Source organism: Agelaius tricolor, unplaced genomic scaffold (genome assembly GCF_023055355.1).
Source record: "Agelaius tricolor isolate 1412-34295 unplaced genomic scaffold, bAgeTri1.0.p SCAF_3, whole genome shotgun sequence".
In the NCBI taxonomy this organism is placed as follows: domain Eukaryota; kingdom Metazoa; phylum Chordata; class Aves; order Passeriformes; family Icteridae; genus Agelaius; species Agelaius tricolor.
The window spans coordinates 23908192-23931390 of record NW_027269263.1 but is presented as its reverse complement, the minus strand read 5'-3'; the positions used below and the strand labels follow the sequence as shown (position 1 = coordinate 23931390).

Here is a 23199-nt window from a genome sequence, read left to right as displayed (position 1 = left end):
TCTCAGCTGTGCACTCAATCACTGGAATGACTTAGCAGAAGGCCAAAAACTCCACATTACTTCAGGCCACTAGAATTGTATCAGTAAAGAAATGCTTTAATTCAGATTCTGGGGAAAGTGCCATTGCCTGTGCCTGGTTATGGTGGTTATTACATTGTCTGTGAATTTACTGAGCACCTTTCTTTGTGAGTTACAAAGATGTGCTCCATGCTCCTAAATGTGCTGTTACACCTGAAGCACTGCATCAAGACAATGATGTCAAGTCTCATGTCTGTGGGCTTCAACTGACAGCCTGCAGGGTTCACAGAAGAAAGCAAGTTGTGGGGTTTTTTTGTGATTGTGGTGGTTCTCCAATACGTGCTTCCACTCTGTGGACAAATTCACTCCAGAAACACCCAAATATCAATAAACAAAAGCAGGCCTCTGTAGCTGGAGAATTTTTGCCTGACCAACGTCTACAGATATATCCATGAGCTCCTCCCTCTGCACAAGTCATAAATGCCTCTCTGAAAGCCATGACAGAAGCTGCTCTCTCAGTCTTACTAACCTGAAAGAATTCTTGGAAGGGTAACAGAAAAAGAAGGAAATATCCAGTTGCATTAACAGAGATAATATAGGATAAAGGAGAATAGCTTCAGGAAAGTAAACTTGATGGCTGTTCTGACTTACAGATACTTTCACAGCATGAGTGGTTCTAGGAAATCTGCAGGATTCTTCCTGCAGAAACACTTCGTAACTGGATGAGGTTTCTAATCAAAGTTTCTAATCAAATACAGTCTGACAATTTAAGTCTTCTAAAACAAATGTTAAGCTGGAATGTTTTAGATTTCAGCAATACTGATACAACACTTAATGAAAGCATAAACAAAAATTGAGATGGCAGATTGACAGACACCTAAATGGAGACATCCTGTAGATAACCTCAGGTGTTACCTGACAGTGTGAACACTCTCTGCTACAGAAACAGAGAAGTCCAACCTTTTTAAAAGTATCTCATTGAAATTGCCAATCCAAAAGGTATGCAGTCTTACCACACAGATAAGTTCTTCCTAAATCATCATAAATGTGTACAGAAAGCTTGGATCAGAAGTAATTTATTTAATAAAGTAATAAATGTGTGTTGATACAATGTATCAAAACAGTTTTAACACAGCCTTAGAAAAGAACTGAAAATGAATTCTCACAATAATATAACTGACATGGAAGAATTTTGATAGCATTTCAGAAAGCCTTAAGTCTCATATTCTTTCCTGCCTGACCTGGTGTCTAACTTTATAATGTTGTTCACATGCACCATGTAAATGAGTATTGTGTGATATGAAAGCCCAGCTCATCAAAGTAGGGATTTGGCAAGAAGAGAAATCTCTAAAGCATTGCCATACTCTGAAAATTTCATAGTGAGGACAAAAGCCAGATATACTCTGAAAATCTCACAGTGAGACAAAGGCTAGAGTAACACCTTAAGTGAGCTGAAAGTCTTCATGTCTTTTGCCCCAGACTATGAAACAGCATCTCCTTTCACTCTGTGGATTGACAGAATATCATCAATGAACCTCCCTTACTGAGGAATCAGAGTTGCTCTAAGAGACCCCTGCCCTCTGTTTGGGGAGCCGCCAAACAGGGGACTACACTATTGTCAAGAAATGTGAGAACACAGGCACCATATACAGGAAGGTAAAAAATGAATTCTTGAGTGAGAAATGCTCCACATGAATCCAGCTTAGTGCACTTAGTGCACTTATTTACTCACTGGTGCGAGAAACAAACAGGATGATTGTCTCTGACAAAAAGCTAAAGCTGTAAAGAACACAAACTCCTCCATACTGCAGCAGTCCCTGCCTTTCTGTCCCTATTTCCCTGTGAGCCTGTGCTTAGCACAACTGCCCTTGAGCTACTTAGCACATTAAAGCTTTGCAAGGGAAATCAGGCAGTCTTGCAGATGCAGATATTATCTAGATATCTCAAGGATGGATCACTCAAAGGACACGTCCTAGGAAACACAGATTGGTGTCAATGGTAACAAATGCAGCTGTCTGCCCACCAGTTTATTCTGTTTCAAAGCCTTGTTGATCGTCACCTCAGCTCAGTTTAACCACACTTCAAATATGCAGAAGAGGGTAACAAGGAGTCAAGATACATGAGCAAGTTTTTGGTCTTTCCATAGGAAAGACTTCTTGTTGACCCTGTTCAGAAGTAGCTCACTGAAGGCCAGGTTTTCCCCCTTCATATGTGCCACATGAGTGGCATTGAATCGACTGTGAGTGACAGTATTCCAATATTCTTGGAAAGAAAATTTACTGGAAGGCATACAGGAGAGGGAACAGGGCTGTTACATGCCCCACAAGACACAGCTGAGAAAAAATTCTTAGGCCACAATGTGTGAATACAACCATAAACAATTCAGCAATATACACAATATGCAGCAACCTCAGAGAAGATTAGTTACAGATTTTCTTTCCAAGCAAAATTAGGTAGAAATAAAAAAAAAAAAAAATCATGTTTATACAGCCTAAAACAAAGCTTTTCAAAAAGAAGCTATAAATTCTTTTTTTAAAAATAAACAGCCCAGAAAAAACATCCAACTGTTCAGTATTTCACACCTTTCCTTCTTTCTCAAGGGGCTAAGTGTCTGACATGTAATGATTTCTTGTAAACAATTTCTTTATTGTGGACAGCTGTTTATTTTCACAGTAGGATGTTCCCATTAGGCAACCAATAATGATTTACTACCTGGGTCTGCTCCATCAGAGAGAGAACAACACCATCAAATTAGTTCCTGCAACCAATTTGTAGGACCTGTTTATGTATACAGTACTTATAGTTTCATTAAGAATATATTTGCATTTATTTTCTTTGGAATTAAATGATATAACAATCATTTTAAAATTTTCCTGGTGACAAAACTAAGGCAATTTTTTCCTTCTTCAGGTAACTATGATGGCAACACGGCAAGTTTCAGAAAAACTGTGAAATAGAGCTTGGAAACTTAAGAAACTACCAAATTTACCTAGGAGAGATTAGCTCTCATGCTGAATTTCTGATAGGTGCTACAGATGGGGGCAACAGGGAAGTCATTCTCTTCCAGTTCCTGGCTCACATTGCAAAAATCTAGATGTTTCTGTGTAAGTCACATAACAGCAGGCTCCAGGGATCATCTAGCAGCTAAAAACTAATGAACTGCAGCATGCTCTAACAATACTCCTTCCTTCCTCCATCACACATGAGAAGTTGTCACAAGGTCTATGTAATTTGATCTTATTCTGATTTTTGAAAATGCTTAAATGCTTACTGAGGACTTGACATTCTCCATTTTCTTTATTTCAGGGCAAAGGAAATAGAATAGAACAAGGAAAATGCATTAATGTGGTCTTTTAGTATATCGTAAGAGCAAATGAAGACGTTTTTCTAGGGCTGTCTTCTAAAATGTCAGACAAAAACAAAAATGTCAACTGTTTAACTGAGATGGTAAAAAAAAAGCCATATCAGGGAATTTTGCCTTTTCCTGTGCTGTGTGACATCAGTCATTGGTTTCACATGTCTTTTTTTCTCATGGAGCACTGCACAGAGAAAAAGGCCCTCATGGATAATAAGAGACCATAACACCAGAGTTCAACAAGTGCTTCATTGACATTTTCATCCCACTATCTATGTGCTGTGAGGACAAGCCATAAATCACTCACTGAAACTTTTCTAAGGGATTTTTTTTTTCTCATAATGCACTCAAAGAAAAGGCACTATATGTATACAATGCCACAATATTAACTATCAGGCAAGACTAAGTACACCAACCAGAACACTTACTGCATCCCAGCAAGCAAAATATCAAAAACCAGACACAGCCCATGTTCCAGAAATACAGTTATAATTAGATTTCACCTCAGAAATAAATCTCTAAAATGGAACACACAGTTAATCTAGTTTTCTACTTTCATTGCAGAAACATGCTAGCATCCTTATCAAAATTTACAGTTATGTCTGTATTAGCTATTATATCAGTTATTTCTTAGTGTGATGGCAATGGATCAGCAGATCAAAAGTAGTTGATCTGCATGACACTCCATTTAGATTATATGTGGGTTTGAACTTTTAGCACTATCTAGCTACTTATTTATTCTACCAAACACCCCCATCATACACACTCCTCACAACTTCCAGTGTCCAGAAGGACCCTGTGCTTTTGGTGCCCACCTAAAAGGGAGCATCACATCCAGAAGGAATCTGGTTTATGTGCTCCAAAGCTGGCCTGTGACTGAAGAAATTAATAGTAACTGCAAATGATGATTTATTTCATATTCACATCCAGTGCCCTGAGGCAAAATGCAAATTTATACTCCACCTATTTTATTTCCATATTCCAACTATATGTGGAGTCACTTAAACACTATATTCTCAGATTTACAATTTGCTATAAAAATGGAAGAAAAGTGTATTTCACTTTAGAGGTATGGACTAGTAATAGCCTAGAACTAGATTATACACTACACACCTAATGCTGTGTTTAAATACATATACTAAATTCTAAAACATCCGAAAAGACAATACTAGGCATGAAGAAAAATACTACACAAAGCCTAATCATTATGACCTGTAGAAATTTATACTACAAACACAGGGCCTGGACAGGTTTGTTCACTGCAAAACTGGGAGAGAAAAAAGACAAGGGTGGAAAATGAATGTGCATGAATGTTCATACACATAAATATATAGAGATACACTTGCACACATAAATGGACAACAAATCCAAAGGCACACTATTATGATCAATAGCTTCCTCAAGCTCTGCTTAGTGTAGAATTTTTAATGCACTGTTTCAAACGACTTGAATGTGGGTCAAAATCCTCCATCTGTTTTGGACACCCCATCATCAGAGATAATGCAAATATGTACATATAGGTCCAGATAGCTCAGTGCCATCTGGACTCAAAATGAGCTTTAGTGTGGTAACAAGACAGACCTAAATTTGATCAATTATAGCAGACTCAATTTGCTAGACTATTATAAAACTTTTATCTATTCTGGCAATTTCTATGGGTTTGGATCTGTCTTTGGAAAAAAAGTTGGAGTGCCTTTGTCTGTATATGTTACATGTCCTCTTAACATCAAATGTGTTACATGAAGGCAAAAAGCTTTAAAAAGAACATGGCAATGCTAATGATCTGCCCTGGACAGAAAGCAGTCATAATCCCAATAGAAATCTTGGAAGAGTAAAAAGAAGATACTATGGAAATAGTACTTATTCTAGAGGATCAGTTTGCAGTGACTGAACTTACATATATCTCCTTGTAGAGAACAGAGCCACCAAAATGGCTAATTTAATTGTCTGGTTAAGATATTAACACATTAATGCAGGTCCAATCATGTGGGGTACCATTAGGAACAGATTTTAATGCTCTCTGATAATGGGGAATGGTCATCTACTCCTTCTAAAATCTTCACAGCTGGAATAAAAAAAGAATTACCACTTATAATTCCACTGGAGTGATAGATAAACCAGCAATTTCTGATTCCTATGATAATCAAAGATATGGATGCTTTATCAGGAATATGCTGATACTCTCATGCTGAGAAGACCAAGAAACTTCCCTGATTCCGTTTCAGGGAATCTTTGAGCTTGATCCACAAGCAAGAGGGAGACACAGGCCCACATGAGGAGTCATCTAAATCTGACTCTGCATGGTAAAGAGAATTCTGACCCAGTGATGCCCTGAATTTTGTAGACGGCTCATTAACAACCCTTTCTAAGGCAGAGCAAGGAGAATCAACCCATTACTCTAAATCGAAACCCACAGACTTCAGTAAAAGTAGGTGTGTTTGTATGAGGACAGGACTTGGGCTCAGTTCATTCTCTGTGGATCACTCTTGGCTGCTGAATTCCAGCAAGAGAAGATTTAAAAGGCAGGAGCCCAAGCCATCAAATAGGAAAGAATTAACATAACCCAAAACTGAGCAGAGCAGGTCACAAAATAGCAGGAACCACACTGATTTTATCTACAGATGCCATATGTAAGACTTCTTGAACAGCATGTGTGATAAAAATGTGTTGTCCTCTGTAAGTGGGGGACCCATTGCAAAGAGTAACAGCAATAGCCTATAGTAAATTAAGCAGTTCATACAGAAATCCAGAAAAAAAAATCTCCTATTTTGTCAGGGAGATAACAAAAACATTCACGGTACAGAGTAGCCTCAAACAGGACTAAGTAATTTCCCATAGCATAGGATTCAGCTTTAAAATTGTTTTACTTGACTAAATCCTCACAGCAAATCTTCTCTCCTACATGACTATTCAATATGGAATAAATCTACAAGCTACAGATAAGGACAACCGTGTATTTCAGGATTTCAAGGAACAAACATTACCAGAGACATTTCAAAAGAACAGATGGAATAGTGAATAACAGAATCAGTAGGTAGCTACACTGGATGCATAGGGGTAATGGTTGGACTCAACTGTTTGAATTTGCTCTTTTGAATTTGCTTGGTTCCCACACACTTAACCCTGAATAACTGTTGTTCTGAGTAGAATTGTAAATATATATCTGCAACTGTCTTGTTGAAAGCACTCGAAGCTATAACTGCCCCAGTCTTGGATGTGGCAGTTATTTCTGGATTGTATTTGGAATTAATTACCAGTGAAGTGCATTCCAGTGGCAGCAGGGGGTTTGTTTAGTTGTTTCTGCATCATCCAAGAGAGTTGGGTATGACTATTATCAAGTTTTTATTTCCTCTAATCACCCACCTGCACAAACAGACTTTGGAACTGCTTCAAGCCTGTATAACCCTTGTAATACCAGGCAACTGTCTGGAAAAACATCTCTCATTAAGTACTAATGAGAGATGATGGGTGATTTCCACCATTTCCTGAGTAACCTTTTGAGACTGCCTCTGCAAGCTGCTGATGTTTAATTGAGCATTCAAAAACAATACCACACAGTTGCCATCTACCTTTTTTATTTTTGTCTAATAGCGTTTTTGCTGGCTTTTCCATATTTAAAAGGTTTGTAGTGAAATGATTGCACTTGTCTATGACAGGTATTTCACAGATTTCTGTATTTGCCCTGTCTCAACACACAAGCAGCATATTTCTGGGAGTTCAGTGAAAAGCATATGGTATAGTTACATGTGCCAAAATATTTTTTGTTATCTTAGCCATTAACTAAAAACCAGGATGCCTAATAGTCTTGTAAAAAAATTACCTCAAAAAAGAATGGTAGGTATTGGGGATTTCTGTGCTTATTTTTAAATTTAATTTATCAGTGAGAGGTCACTGAATGTGATCATATGCATGCCTTAGGCTTGCATATGCCTTAGGCTTGCATATGCCTTAGGATCATAAGGCTTCTCCTATAAACCAAAGAAAATAACCAAAGCGTGGTGCACAGAAAAAATACTCCACCCTCACAAAGGCAACAGATGATTACTGAATTAGGCTACATTGTCAAATTATTTCAGAAAATAAACTACAGAAGGTGGTGAGAGTAAGTGTTCTCAAATTATTTAAATAATGCCAATGATAGCCACACACCCCAGGGATGAAGCTCAGTTAATAAATAATTTAAGCAGTCTTGAAGATAAACCTCCCAATATACATCTATCTACAGCTACGGTGAAAATCAATTAATGGAAAAAACCTATATTTTCAGTTCTTCTAGGTATCACATAATTAATAAAGCTCTTTATCAGAATACTGAAGTCAAAGTGCTAACCAAAATATTTTAAAACCAAAGACACAGATATGTTTTAAAATGTTTCACAATCCAGTTATTCCTATTTAAAGTATCTAAATTTTCAAGCAGCTTCAGAGAGATTTAGGAAGCTCAACTCTCACCCTGAAAGTTTACATTTTTGTATTTAATATACACTGAAAGAAGTATCTTGTTAATATGTATTGCATATTGTATCATGTAACAGTTATATTCATTAAGCATAAAGAACTTGTCTACCAGATAGAATACACTACAAATACACAGAAAGAATTCAGGGATTCTTTATGGGCTTTACTGTTCAATTTGAAAGAGATACAAAAGCATCTGGACCAGACTGGACCATATAGACCAATATGTTGCCCTCATAGTGTCCAAATGACTTGAAAAAGCGAAAGGAACTACTGTGGATAATTTTGGAATAACACAACCCAATTTTCAACCAGCTAATTTTTGGCAGTACAGCATTAAAGTTTCTAATAACTCAAAACCTCAAAAAAATTGATAGCATTTTTAATTTCTGAATTTTCCATTTTATAATTAGTTTGCCAAAACTTTTTTGCCATATTTTATATATTTCATTTGTACTATCATTTTCACCTGAAAAATACTAAAATTCTACCCCTTTTACTAATATTCCTGCATTAATTTATTTTCTATCTCCTGCAATTCAGATAAAATGATATATTAAAAAAATGTTATATATTTAGACATTATTCATCTTCTGACTGACAAAGCAGGATTTACATAACTTCTCTGAGTGTTTAGAATCTTCTCAACAGATCAGCCTATTGATTGAAACCGTAGGTTTCTCATTTGGGTTTTAGGTTCTGTAAAATCCATACGCTAGCTTTGTAAATTGCTTAAAATTCTTCCCATCATGTTTTCCCACTAATACAACCTACTACATTTATTATAGAGAGCACAGATACCTAATTTGGATAGATTGTTGGAATTTTTGAGGGCTGCAGTTAACTACATAAAGGAGTGATAAGATTAGCACAAAACTGTATATATTGAAGAGGTGAGCCATTTGTATTTGCTATTGACAGCAAATGGAAAAAATCTCAATTTTCAGACCATGCAGCTTTGGCGTGTTTGGTTGATTTAGATCAGTCCAAATCAGTAGATTTAGACAAGAAGGAGTATTCCAGCACAGTGGAGCAGAAACAAAGAGGGATTACAATAAAATCTATTAGTAAAACTATTGGGAGTTTGTCAAGTTTTATGGAGAAAAATATGGCTTGAATTTTTCAAGTTTCCATAATTTACAGTTCATAAATTATAACAAAAAATCACAATTAATCACACTGGAATACAGGTAAGAATTTAACTAAAAGACCCACACAAGTCCTGTCACTCTTACTGGCAGAACTCCTAACCAGTAACAACTTCCTACTGCAAATGGCACTATTCCATAAGAACACACTTTTGTTAAATTGATCACTAGCAAATTCTTTTTGCAGTTATATCAGATTGGATGAGAATAACTTTGAAAGACAACTTACATAATTGATTAGAAAAAAAGGGGTTTTTTTCAAAATTTACTTTCACAATATTCACAGGAAGTTCTGATATCTTTTCACCATAATGTATGACATAAATAGACATAAAAGTAATGGAAATGCTCTTGGATAAAACTTTAGTGTTAATCCCAGTCCTATGGGTAAGAAAATGGTTTTAATTGTGCTGCAGTATTTATTATGTATCTTACAACATGAAGAGAATGATTTCTGAAAGAAAAAAGGACATGGGGTGAACTGGAGCTAGACTGCAAAGAGTATTCTTACTAACAGCTGGTTTTAATGTCATCATCCAGAACAGTTACAACCACATACAGTGCTATACTGCACTACAGAAAGAACACATTCTGCTCTGGAGCCACAAAATATGAAATGGTCTTTTTGAAGACTACCTGTTTTCTGATAACAATAAAGCAGCTGGGTGTGAACATATTCTTTCATATGGGTTCTTCCAAAACTGAGATATTTTAATGCATATCAGGAAAAAAAAAGAAAAAGACTAATTTGATATTCTGTTGCAGTAGCAAATTATTCTGTTATTAGATACTATTAAATATATGCTGCATCTATATGTTTGTGGATTGGCAATAGAAACCCTTTCCCGCCCTATTTTGATATATAGCAAAATCCTACATGACTTGCACACTTCAAGTTTTCTTTTGAGGTGGCATAAGAAGAAAATGGTACGAAAAGAACAAAAATAAAATTTCCGTAAAGTAAGAGAAGAAAACTTTTTGGCAGCAAGCTATACGTTGCCATCAGGACTAGCAAATGTGAAAGGGAGACAGAAGCAGAGAAAATGGAAATAAATGAGTGGTTTAGCTTCAAATAGAATAGGAGGATTTTTTTTTAATGCAACACTGAGTACCTTCACTAGGAATCAACGTTTTTCTATTTTTTAATCATTTATTACACTGAATAAAGCCAATAAATCTGTTCATTATGTACAAAATTCGTTTATTTTAGAAATTGCTTAATATTGTCACAAATATTTTGACTTAAACAAAATTTAGCAAGCTGTGCCAAGATTTCTGTTTTCCAAATGTACCAAAGTTAATAGAAAAGTTTATTAAAAATTCTTAAAACATATAATTCTTATTAGAAAGAATTCCCAGTGGAACACATTAAAACATATTCAAGTATTAAATACAATCTCTTAATTCTTTTCACAAAACTACATTTCAGTTGTTTTTTTACTGGCGAGGTTAAGACAGCGGAAATAGGAGGCTTTGTTTTTTTTTTGCAATAAAATCTAGTATTCCAAATCTGATTCAGGCCAATGCTGAAATAAAATTATTAGCAAGGCTATTCAGTTGATTGTATGATATAATATTCCAATTTTGACACAGTCAGTCACCAAAATAAATTCTCCTAAAGACTGCCAATCAGAAGAGCCAGAAAAACTTTTTTAGTTTGTTTGGTGGTGAGCAAAGGGAAGACTTACTGTATGGGGTGTCTAGCATGGAGCTGGGATGCACACAGGATGTACCCAGCATTGAATAGAATTCTCATGTTCTGAGATACAGATATAAGTCACTCATATTATAGTCTGATGCTTAGGGTTCCCCTGATCTTCCACATCCCTGACATGGGACATAGAAACACAAGGGATTGCCCAGGTAATCAAATCTAATAGCTAAATCAAAGGTAATCACATAACAAAAACTGTGCTACACATCTACTTGCCATCTGCAGCAAGTCACAAGCCATTCCCTAATAAACTGTGTTACACTTGCAATCTTCAATATAAAAATACCAACAAAGCTGGAAAAACTATACAAGGAGCAGGAGAGATCAGGAGCATTGGTAATGCTGAGAATGTCTAGAGTACCCTAAGATAAGTATATTGTTGTGTCTATTGATTAAACATTTAGAGCTGAGTGGCTTTACCATCTGAAATTAAGAGACCAAACAGCAGAGAAATTAATTTTCCACAAAAGACAGAGTTCTTTGTCTGATTCAACACATACCTCTATTGCAGTTCCAGTGTTTCTGAAAACCACTTGAGCTTTTTTTACAGTACTTGAATGGCACTGCATTATAGACATAACTCAAGTGAAGCACTAGCTCTTGAGCACTGAATCTCTCAAACTATAGGACTCAACTTCATGCAAAATAGCACAGTATCTAGTCTTGAATATAAGAGGATAAAACCTATGAGCTCAAGATAACTGGTTCTTCCCAGCTTCTAAAATGGAGTAAGAGTCAAACTGAAAAGCTTTGTAGAAGATCAGGGTAACGTTGGCAGAAAATTCACAGGTGCATCAGGAGACATGTAATATTAGCTATATACCTATTAAGATCTATGTGCAATGCTATACCTATTTCAAGCTTATATTCCTCTAGAATGTACCAGATGCATGTAAACTGCAAACAAATTTATAGATGAAGTTTTACTATTACTCCTAATAGTAGCAATTTGGTGAAAAGTATTTTTTACTTAATACTTTTTAATAATATTTTACTTAATACTTTTACAGAAGTATTATTTCCCATTTATCTATTAAATTACTGCCACTTATGAAAGGCACTGTCATTTACATCTGCTCAATTATCAAACAATCCCATCAGCACTCTGAGATGTAGTATTACTTACTAGAATGGAATAGGTTCTATGTTATCTATATATATTCCAGCCCCAACTCAAAAGTACTACAAAGAACATCGCAACTAATAGTCATTTAACAAAGAAAAACTCAAATCCTGCTAAATAATATTTTCATGTGGGCTTTAAAATGCAAAACAGCCAAAAATAATTATGTTCCTTTGAATTATTGTTTTGATTTGAAAAAGGGTTTTTGTCTGACAGCATGCAGTCAAGTGTATAATGAGATCATTCTAGACAGTAATCACACCAGGATGGATGAAACTGAGCATTGGTCAGAATGAACACACTTTGATGAGCACTCATTTGCAAAAATTGCCAAAAACTCCTGTGAGGGCTGATTTTTTTCAACTGCATTTTAATGAATAATAATAAAACATCAGAAAAATTTTAACATATGCTGAGCAGAAGCCTTTTTCCTTGTGTTGGTAGAGAAAACAGAAGCTAGTCCTTTGGAAAATGAAATTACTTCAAAATAAACATATTTACTGGAACATAATGGATGGGCAGAGAGTGCATGTATTTTGATAATGAACTGATCCCATGGTATCACCACCTCCATGTGTGTTAACTTCAAATATGACAGAGTATTTTTAAGAATAAGATTTCATTCTTCAGGATATTATCAGAGATGCTATCCAGGGGAGCAATTATCCTAATTATATACTAAAAACCTTTTAGAGGGATGATAAGGTTTTAATGGAAAGTACATTAGAGCTGCAATATGTAAGAATTGACACCTCAATTGTGCAACCTCAATGCAGTCTCCTGTGCACAGGCACTCTGAAGAAGCCTTTATGATAATAATGCTGTTTCTTCACATGACTTCTGCTGCATCAAGGTCATAAAAATGTGGGGGAAATAGAAAGTGGAAGAAACAAAATTATGGTACATCACTCTAGAAATGTGGCAGGGTCAACATTATTATAAACTGAGAGATGAAAAATATTTTCCCGAAATATCAAACAGAAACTCGTAGGATAATATTCCAAACGAATGTTAAATGAGAGTTACTAAAGCTAGAAATTTTTAATCAATATATCTAATTTGTATCCAAGATTTCAAAAAGATCTGGCAAGAATTCATCTCAATAAATGGTGCTGTCTCTTAATAGTACCTGGCATATTGATAAGATTTAAGATTAAAAGGAAGCTAATGGAGTAACCTTGGTCATTATAGGCTTTCAGCCTGAGATCAGGAATAATGGAATAGCTGATATGGATCACCATTAATAATAAATGGAAGGGACACAGGTCATGCAAATTAATGTTATTTCAGAAAAACTGGATCTTTTTAGTTAAAAAACAAGGTTAAATAATATGTAAAGTTTTTGGAATAGAGGTAAGTACTACAAGTAAATTTGGATTAATAAACTTTACTCAAGTGGTCTGTCTTTGCAGTGGCGAAAATTAAAAAATTTTTATACTGAATTCTTCCAAATACATGTGCATGAGAAGAGTGCCCTACCCAAATGGAAAAAAGGTAACAGTTTTACCATCCTTATCCTGCAAACCTACAATGGGTAGAAGGAGTGTCAAAAAGCCTACACAGACCTCATTCCTTTAATGCTCTTTGTCAGGATTCTGAAAGCTGCCAGTTAAATGGGGAAGAGTCAGCCAAGAAAGCACTCTAGAAACAGCAATCACTGAATACTTCTGTCTGTTCCACAGTCTACTTCTCAGTTTATGACAGTGAAGTTTTATTTTAGCCCTGCAGGAAAAATTCCCATTTTTTTCAAAAGTCAAGAAGTTAAGTGAAAATAATAAAAAAAAAAAAAAGTAAAAAAAAGCAGAATTTTTTTATTCCCAACACTGCAAAGAATTCATTTTTATCATACTGCTTTGGAGTTAGAGTCTGCCACTCATTTGATGACAAAAGTGGATTATTTCAATTTTCTAGTTATTAATTTGAGAGTTTTATGATAACAAAGGTTTGTCCAAATACAAAATTTCACTGTTTAAAATAGAATAACTAATGGAACAGCTGTCTTAGAGGAATCTATGGCTTTATCTCATGCTGCCCTGGACTGCTTAGAGGGGAAGCCAGAGGAAGAACTGCTACTGAAAGTTTCTATAATTTATTTTCCCTCATCTCTTAATTTGTTCTGTTAATACATTTATAATTAGGGTCAAATCCTAATGAAAATGGTGCTTATTTTGTACAACAAAAGTTAATTTTTTTCCTCTCCCTTTGTAACTTCTAACAAAAAAAACCCAAACATTTCCTACATTGTGCAGAAAATTGAAACAATAAAGCATGGATATTTTCTTCTTTAAACATTAGGGAGGGGAGATGTGCACTGTGGGTGTATCTATTGACAGCAGGCTACAAGACATGTCAAGAAAGAATATGGGACAGCACCTGTCTACAAAAAGTGAACACAGATCACCTGGGCCTGTTTCTTGGCTAATACCAGAAACCTCCAAACCTGGACAACCTAGGAACAAACTTTACTGTAGAAAGGATTTTCAGGCTGTCTCACTCACCTCCTGAACACTACCCAAATATAGCTAGGGTGGACCACAGCTTCAATATGTTGTCACAACTGGAATTGAAGGAGGTAGTTAACAGGGCAGAAATCAGAGTTACACACCTCACTGACCAGTCTACAGCCACTTCCAACTACAACCGTGTAGCAGATAATTTGAGAGGCATCTTCTCCTGATCTCAGACAAAATCAGAAGGGCAATATTCTCAAGACAGTACCTCATTCTTCATCTCATAATACAAGAGATTTCCCAGTCTCATATCACTACTTAACTGACTAATTCCTAATTCTAATGCAGCACCTTCTTTTGGAAGATGATGTACACGGTGAAAATCTAACTCAACTGAAATCAGTATCAAAACATGTGCTAACATCAATGACATTAAAAATACATTTCAGCCTGAGACTCAGATCACTTGAAGATCTAGTTATTGAGACCAGCAGGTTTATAACCCCTTTGTCAATAAAATAGTGACCAATACAAGACCACAGGTGAACTGTGCTCCTCTAGGAGATACAGTACTTAAAAAGTCAGTAGAAAGCATCCTAATTAAATAATATCAGGAATACAAAAACCAGGTATGAAAATATCATTATGGTAAGACAAAACGCCAAAGCTTCTCGTATTTTGGGGATTTGTACTTAAAAAAATTAAAAGGAACTATAAAATGCCAGAAGATACTTTAAAACTTAAAAGAAATCATAAAATTTTAATTTCTGTTATAGAAACAGCTACAGCAGCAAATACTCCAGGCATAAGTTTCAGGAATCTTTTCTGGTTTTGAAGGGTGCTTAAAAAAGAACTAGCTGTACTGAAGAAAAAACCCAGCAAAATGCAAGATAGAAGAGCTATTGTATATTTCACTCTTCCATCAACATTCTCTTGATTTTCATTAAAAGTTCACATGAAATGAAAAATCTTAACTGTACACACATATTAATGTACTAGACAAAATCACTTCTGATAAATGTGCACTATATCCTGCACTACATCCTGTGGCAGTTGGAATGACAAACACAAAATGTGTCACCACTGAAAGTCAGGAGAAGGGTAGTTTGGTTTCTGGTACTGTGTGCTGGCAAAGATGTGTATCTTGAAACTCTGAATGTGAACCTTACAACACTGTAAATTAACCTGTTAAAACAAGTAAGTTGATACATTCTGTACAATAGCTAAATTATGTCCATTTAGTTCAAACATGGGATAAAGTAAGGAAAAGAATAGGAGAGAAAAACAACGTATAGGTCTTGACATTAAATTTCACTATTAATAAGTTATTGATCAAAAGTTCAGCTGAAAAATTTTGCTAATTTTCAATTTTTACTTTGAAGTAAATTTTACTAAAAAGCACATAAACAGCCAAATCAAACTATTTTCATTTGGACTAAATATAACATTTAATTGGAAAAAAAAGGTATCTGTTTTCCAGTTCAACCACTTCCATTGGTATAAATATTTTAATCCAGATTTGATTTCAGAAGAGTCCTTGGAGAGCTCCAACTTCTCCAAAGACAGAATTTTAGGATATATCTGTCTTGACTGGAGTTGGCCATGAATACACTGAAGTTGGAAATAAGAATTCTTAATATCTAGCACAGGAATGAGTGATTCTAATAGAGATGACTTTGAAGAGCAACAGGCACAAAACCAAGATATTTTGAAGATCTGTCTTGAAAGGAACTACATAAGGACTAGAATCTAACTTTTCTCCCTTTAAGGGGAATATTGTCATCGTTTCAGGGCACAGCGAGGCTCTCTTGCTCATTCTTTCCATGGCCTATGATACTCTTTCTGTGCTGGATGTAAAGGGGGATTATATCATGCAAAACATCCTGAGAACTGGGAAACTTTATTTAACAATGGGAGCATTTCTCTAAGGCAAAAAATTACTTAAGAGAAGAAAATGCTTGCTGCCTAAGATTTGTTCAGCTATTAGGTTGTTATGGAAACACAACCCTCTTTTGTCAGGGAACCAACTCCACCAAAAGGATGCAGGGCTCACATTATGATACCTATGCCCTGTGCTCTCTAATGACAAGCTCTGAGTGGCTCCTTGCTTCTCACTCAACATACCAATTACAGAGACCAATTACACTCTTTGGAGATAATGTCCCCTTGAGTAATTGAGAGAACAAGAAGGGACATTTGATTAGCACTTATATATCACCGCTGAATCACAGAATATTCTGATAGCAATTCCTTGGAAGGGGTCAACAAGATCACCAAAGTCCAACTCATGGCCCTGCGCAGAGCAGCCCCAAGAATGACATCAGGTGCCAAAGTGTTGTTGAAACATTTCCTCAGCTCTGGCAGGCTGGTGCTGTGATGTCATGTCAGGTCCTGAAGCACTAGTAAGTTTTAATGGCCCTGATAAGCATTCTGAAGTTCTCTGTTCACATCCCTGCTGCTTAGAAAATTCAGCACTGATGGCAGGCAGGTAATAATGATTTAGAATATGCACCACAGTATCAAAAGCCTTCATGAACAGCCAGTTGTTTCAGAAACATTTATGTTCAATTAGGCTAAATTTCATAGAGTATTTTCAGCTGGTTTAGACCAACTGTTACCCTGCGTCCTTTATTATGCCCTTCCATACAACTAAGATGATTTTCTTGATCATTAAATATCCTTCGTTGAAAGTATTTAAGCCTGGGGAGTTAGACTGTAGGTCATGTGTTTAAGAGCACTATATCCTACTATCTCTGGTTTAAAAAGCATACTGAAATGAAATACAGCTCTATTAGCAGTCCTGCTTGAAGCAATACAAGTGTGAGTGGCTTTCAGAAAGGTTTGTGTCTGACCCTTCAGATCAATTGGAGTTTCAAAGTGGTGAAGCATCGATGACTAAAGCTACACTCTTGAACTTCTTTTCATTCAGACAATTTTTTATATCTGGCAGTGTGATGGTTCCTTCTTGTGGCCACTTTTCGCTGATTTGCTTATAACTAGAAAATAACTGCACAAAACTGAAGGTATAAATTAATCAAGTTAGAAAATATGTGTCTGGGATCTTAGTCTCAAACTGGAAAACTGAAGTGTGCAAATATTAAGGATTACTGAAGTCAAACAGAAACTGATGATCTGACAAATAGAACTTTATTTACCAAGCCAAGTATTTGATGATTTTGAAATTAAGTAGAAGACATATTTAAATGTTGATAAAAATGTTATCACAGCTAGGCTCTTTTTTCTATTCAGGTTTCTGGAGAAGAGACTCCTAGATATCTGTGTGAGACTGCTGACACAGTGTTATACAGCTGAGGTGATATGACACACTGACAAGTTTTCAGGTTCATTTTCACTGTAATGACAGGAAAGGGATGCCAGGCTGAGAAAGCAAAAAAAAAAAAACTAACCCTAGTAGTGCAAAGAACTGGCCAGCCTGGGGACAGTTTGGTAGAGTGTATTAATTCAATGTCAACTACTTTTTATTAATTTCCCTGTTGTGATTATGAGGCTATAATAAAAAGGTATGATTAATTACAGATTTATTAACTGCCTGGTCCTCCTGAGGAGTCACTGGCATTTAAGCACAAACCAAGCAATTTTTTCAGATAACAAAACACCCTGACTAACAAAAGCAAGATTGTTTCAAAGTACACTTAGCTGGGCAAAGGAGCAGAATAGCTGCTATCTCTTTCTTTATGTTTCAGCTCCCTGCCTTGCGTTTGCCTGCTTTAGGCTACTGGCAACACAACATGTCTAAGGACAATTTTTATCCCTGATAGAACCCATACCTTTGATATAACTGGGTAGAGTAGTTGTACAAGAGCTATCTTTAAAATTACTGCCTTGAGAGTTGCTGATTGTGCAGTGGCTGAGAGCTCAGCACAAGTGAAGCCCTATAGTATTCACCTTACTTCTCAGCTGGATTTTGCAGCCCACACTGAGTTCTGCATTGCCACAGCTCAGCTGTTTTTAGAGTTGAAGATGGCTCACTAAGGCAACCCTGACCTGCAGCCACAGTGAAGTAACATAATGAAACATAAGAGGTTCTTGAACTAGAATTCTCTTATCCAACGATGATTCTCATGCAGTTGGCACAGAGAAATGTCTCTTGTCATTGAGATGCTTTATTAAAACCTTTGTTAATCTGCATAGACATAACAAATTTCCCAAGGAAGGTGGTTGTATTTTTCTTCCACAAGTTATTTGGGATAGAGTTTGAAAAGTTCTATTTCCTGATGATACTCAAGGAGATCTAAAAATAGTTTAATTATTACTGGCCATCACTCACTATTATTGAAAATTTAACATGTGAACTGTCACCTGGTGTCAGTCATAGGGAGTTTCTGCAGTAGAAATGGTAAAATCCGACTCAAAGAGATATAAATCTCCCTGCTGGGTAGGGACATGCATTTAACTACAACTAGAAAACCCTAATGTAGCTCAGATTTCATTCAATATCTCTCCTAAATAAAATGGATGACACTACGAGGTGCAAGGATGGATTGTGATACAGAATGTCTAAGTTACTAAGGGTGCAAGTCTGTAAGGATCTTGGACATCAGAGCCCCAAAGCAGCCCCAATACCTAAATCAGTATTCTGGACTCTATATAAGTGACCAAAACCACACTAACTTCATGAACATAATTTTAAATTCATTTACACCTTCTCCAAGATGATTTGTTCCTATAATTCACAAAATTTCATTACATCCCTAAAAGCAAAAGGAAAATTCTAATGCATGGCTTATGAACTAATAAAATTTCATTACTATTTTTCAAGGTTAAATATGTCATGTGAACTTTGTAAGCAGAAGAGCAGTGTAAAAATTAAAATGAGTAGCAGAAATGCCTAGTTTAAGAAATATTGATACTGTTGGATACAGTACATATCCAACAGAACAATAGCCAACAGAAGAATCAGTCAGATTGATTAATGAATCACTATTTTATATTCATTTTATGAGATGGTTCTATGAAATTTTAACCCCAAATTTATATTTTACTTAATGGAAAGAATGTTCTCAAAGAGCACAATATTTCAGAATATTCCTATCATGTGTTAACTACTAGTTTAAAAAAAAAAGATGAGAAATAATTTCTGCCAAACTTGTCCTATTACTCTTTTACAGAAAAAAAAGAACAGTTTAACTTGGACTGAGACACACAGTCTTTCTTACTCTTAAATCTGTGCTAATTAGAAGCAATTGGTTTAACTGTGAGCATAAACCAATAAATGTAACTGTTCCTCTTCCTATATAAACCTAATCTGCAAACAGACATAAAAGTCACAGAAAATAGGGTTTCAGAAGTAAAGATAACCAACTTTATGACTACTTTTAATTTCTTTCTATTCAGTTTTTCTCCCTGAAAACAAAGAAGCCTTTACCATTTGCTGCATGGAGTTCTCGTCCTCTGTGATCCCCTACCAGTTCAACAACAAGACTCAGGAGAACTACAGAGCAGTCTGTTTTTTCTCCCCAGAACCCTATATATCACATAATACAGAGATCTGAAATAGTATTCCCAAAGTTGGCATGTCTCAGTGACACAAAAACTGAGGGAAATTCAGGAAAAAAACCCATGCAGAATTAGATATTTATTTTAAATAAATGATCTATAATTATATGTAACTTAATCAAGCAATAACTCCATACAACCTAAAGTGGCAGGATGACTTCGCATACAATTACACCTAGCGCTAAATACCTTATAAGTGAGATTTATTGTTAGATTTATTTATTATAAGATTTATTTCATTTGGTCCATTTCTAGTGTAAGATAAGAGCTAACATGATTCCAGATATGGCTTGCAAGCAAGGGCAGTTAGATAGCTTCTACATTTATAGCTTAAAATAAAACTACATTTTTCTATACAGCCGAATGTTCTTCCCAATAAAATGCCAAGAGGAAAATATCAAAGTGGTATATGGAAAATTAACAGAAGGAATTACAGTACATTTGTATTGTCAACTCATTGATCTGTTAGATCTTCTAAATATCATGCACACCCTCATGAATGTCCTACAGCTTCCTTGGTTATACTCTAGGTCTCTGACACACACTATTTTAAACTTTATACAAAACATATTTACAGATTAAGACATAAAACTGTCCTTCATACGATCTGTGTTTCTTGCTGATCTTAATGGATTTACTATGCCTATGAAAAATGCTTATGTTCAGCAGACAGCACAATTCCAAAGCTGGTATTTTAACTAGTAAAAGCTCCATCTTGTTTTAAAAAATGGGAAGATTTGTTGTTGAGCCCCATTATTAAGAAGACAGGTAATGAACTCCCCCTATCAATTTATTGGGTATGTGTATGGTAGTCTTTCCACTACAATAAATATATTTATAGCAATTATTCAAGTAGAAGTGTGAAAAACAAAGATAATTTGCTATTTTCTTCCTCTACTGAAAAGCAACCCACAATATTGTCCTGCACAGACTAATTTTGTTTAAGACTATCAGAGCCGAAATCATCAAAGTCAGAAACAAGTAGTAGAAGCAAGTAGTCATGCTGATGTTCAAGTCAGATTCTGGTCCATTCTGTGCAGCTATGCTACAAAGATGCTATCCTATTTTGTGCCACCTTTTAGACTGCTGCTAATAATTCAGGTTCCAGCAAGTCTTCTTTAGCCCAAATTTAAAAGAGAGGTAGGAACTACAATCCACTCCACCTTACCTTGCAAACTACAAAGCTGTATGTTGCTATCTGGCCCTCATACACTATGCCTGATACAGCTCTGGCACTCCTTCAATATTACTTCAGCTGTAAAATCAAGAAGGTGCTTCCCCTCACACAGACCAGAGCAGTAGCACGATGTTAGTCAACAATCATCTGTCATCCTTGTACATTACCCAAATCATGATTCCTAATCAAGATCACACAGGTCGGAAAGTCAATTGCCTGTTTCAAATAGGTCTCTGCTGCTGAGAACTGTCATTTGTCACAGCAGACTCTCAGTCCAATTACTTGGAGCAAAATTTCTCTATTCTGAAATTCCTGTACCAGGCGGTGACTAATGAAGAGTTCAAAATAGGGTAATGGAAGAGATCATATAATTTTGGAGAACACATACACAATTCTTACATATAATATGATACTTAGAGATAATATCTGACTTAGGATAATTCTATTAGTATTCTATTAATAATTCTATTCTATTAATAATTCTATTATTGCTTTGAACAGCAATGAGTTAAAATAGTTAAAAACTATGTATATATAACACAATAGCAGCAGTATATAACACAAACAGCAGTCTGTCAAACTCATTTAATATTCTCTTAATTCTCATTCAATATTTAATTTTCAAAAATGGATGAGGTATTCTTTCACGTAACATGAAAATGCAGAGTACTTTGAATTTTGAAGTAGTTCCATAATGTTGTTGCTTAGAAAAAAAAGAAACAGGTTGGTTAAAGGATTATTGCAAAAGGCTTGTCCACAAGAAACACTTTCTAATTTGGCTTTTTGAAACCTCGTCTTTATCTAGGAAAGTATTTAAACATCTGCTTTGTTTTCACTTCTACAACATTTTGCTATTAATCCTTATTCGAATGTGAAGCTCTTATAGTAGCTAATGGAAGACTATAATCACACTGTGATAAACAGAGAACTGCATGCTTAAAAACATAAACCTACATATTCTATAGATTAACCCTTACACCAATGACTGTGTAAAGGATTATTTGGTGATTTACCTGGTCTTGAGGAAGGAACTCTTGCTATCTCTAGGGAACAAGGCTTTTTGGTGACTGCTATGTCTATGGAATCACAAAGACTGCTGTCATTTTCTGAAGGAACTGCATCCAGAGGTACAGAAGGTATTGCTTCCAGTGCATAACCTCTCTTCTTTGAATAGGATTCCTGAAATGCAAAAATTTCAGTAGGTAAGAGAGGTATTTCTCAGATGACACAGGAAAAGGACTAGGCTCAATAACTCTGGCCAGCAGGGTTTAGAATTCAGCAAATTAAATACCACATTCTGCTGACATCCAAACTGTAACAGACCAGAAGAATAACTTGCATGCTAGAAGAAAACATTTATTTCTTTAAATTTTCATATAATACAGTTCTTCTTCAGTTTACAGAAGAACTTCATTCATCAAACTTTTTATTTAATGAAAACTGGATTACTGCTTTTGCAATACCTGTTTTGCTAGCTTGTAATTCAGGGGATGTCTCATTTTCTTTTTTAATTGTATCTCATGAGAGCAACAATTACATTAACCACTACAATTACATTCTCTTCAGGGACAGTTTTACAAAATATTTACATTACATATAAGAAAACTTAAAATATGCCTTGTACATATGGATGGCAGGATCCCAGGCTGTGAATGAAGATGAATTACTGCTCTACATTTGAGCAAAATAATGACAAAAGGTCCCATAACAGCGATCTGTACAGCAAATCCTAATGATTAGCAAATGTTGAGGGAGGAGGAAAAAAGGAATTAGAAGTTTTACTGGTACAGTAATCCAATCAAGCAGACTGTTTCTAGTTTCGACCACGAATAAGAAGATAACATCCTGTTTCAACAGAGATTTATTTCTTTAATACCAGCAGAAAGCAATTGAATGGGCAAAGACATATTTCCACATCTTTCTTACATTGGACATATGGATGTCTCTGAAAATCAAGCATCAGACACAAATCAAATATGATATAATAAAAGGCAAAGGGCAGGAAAGCACCCTGACAGTTAGATATTATCATAGCCCTACTAAGAAAATGACTGAAGAACATGATGTCTAAAACAAAATGCGGAGTAACAATTTCTTCACCAAGAATTTATATTAACTGAGGTAAGCTATGGCTGTAGGTAACAGTGCCTTTTTGGATAAATGATTTATACTGTTAGCATATAATTACATGACTCTTAGTTTTTTGGGTTTTTTTCCTGGTCATTGTGGTCATTTTATC

The 23199-nt window shown here is 35.5% G+C and overlaps 1 protein-coding gene across 9 annotated transcripts in view; it reads right to left on the bottom strand.

Moving 5' to 3' along the window:
• ANKS1B (ankyrin repeat and sterile alpha motif domain containing 1B) overlaps positions 1 to 23199 on the bottom strand; it is a 408171-nt gene that overhangs the window by 269002 nt on the left and 115970 nt on the right. For all 9 annotated transcript variants that reach the window (XM_071423209.1, XM_071423211.1, XM_071423210.1 and 6 more), the window contains one exon: positions 21974 to 22139. In XM_071423209.1, the coding sequence (XP_071279310.1) occupies positions 21974 to 22139 (166 nt within the window). The remainder of the gene's footprint in view (positions 1 to 21973; positions 22140 to 23199) is intronic.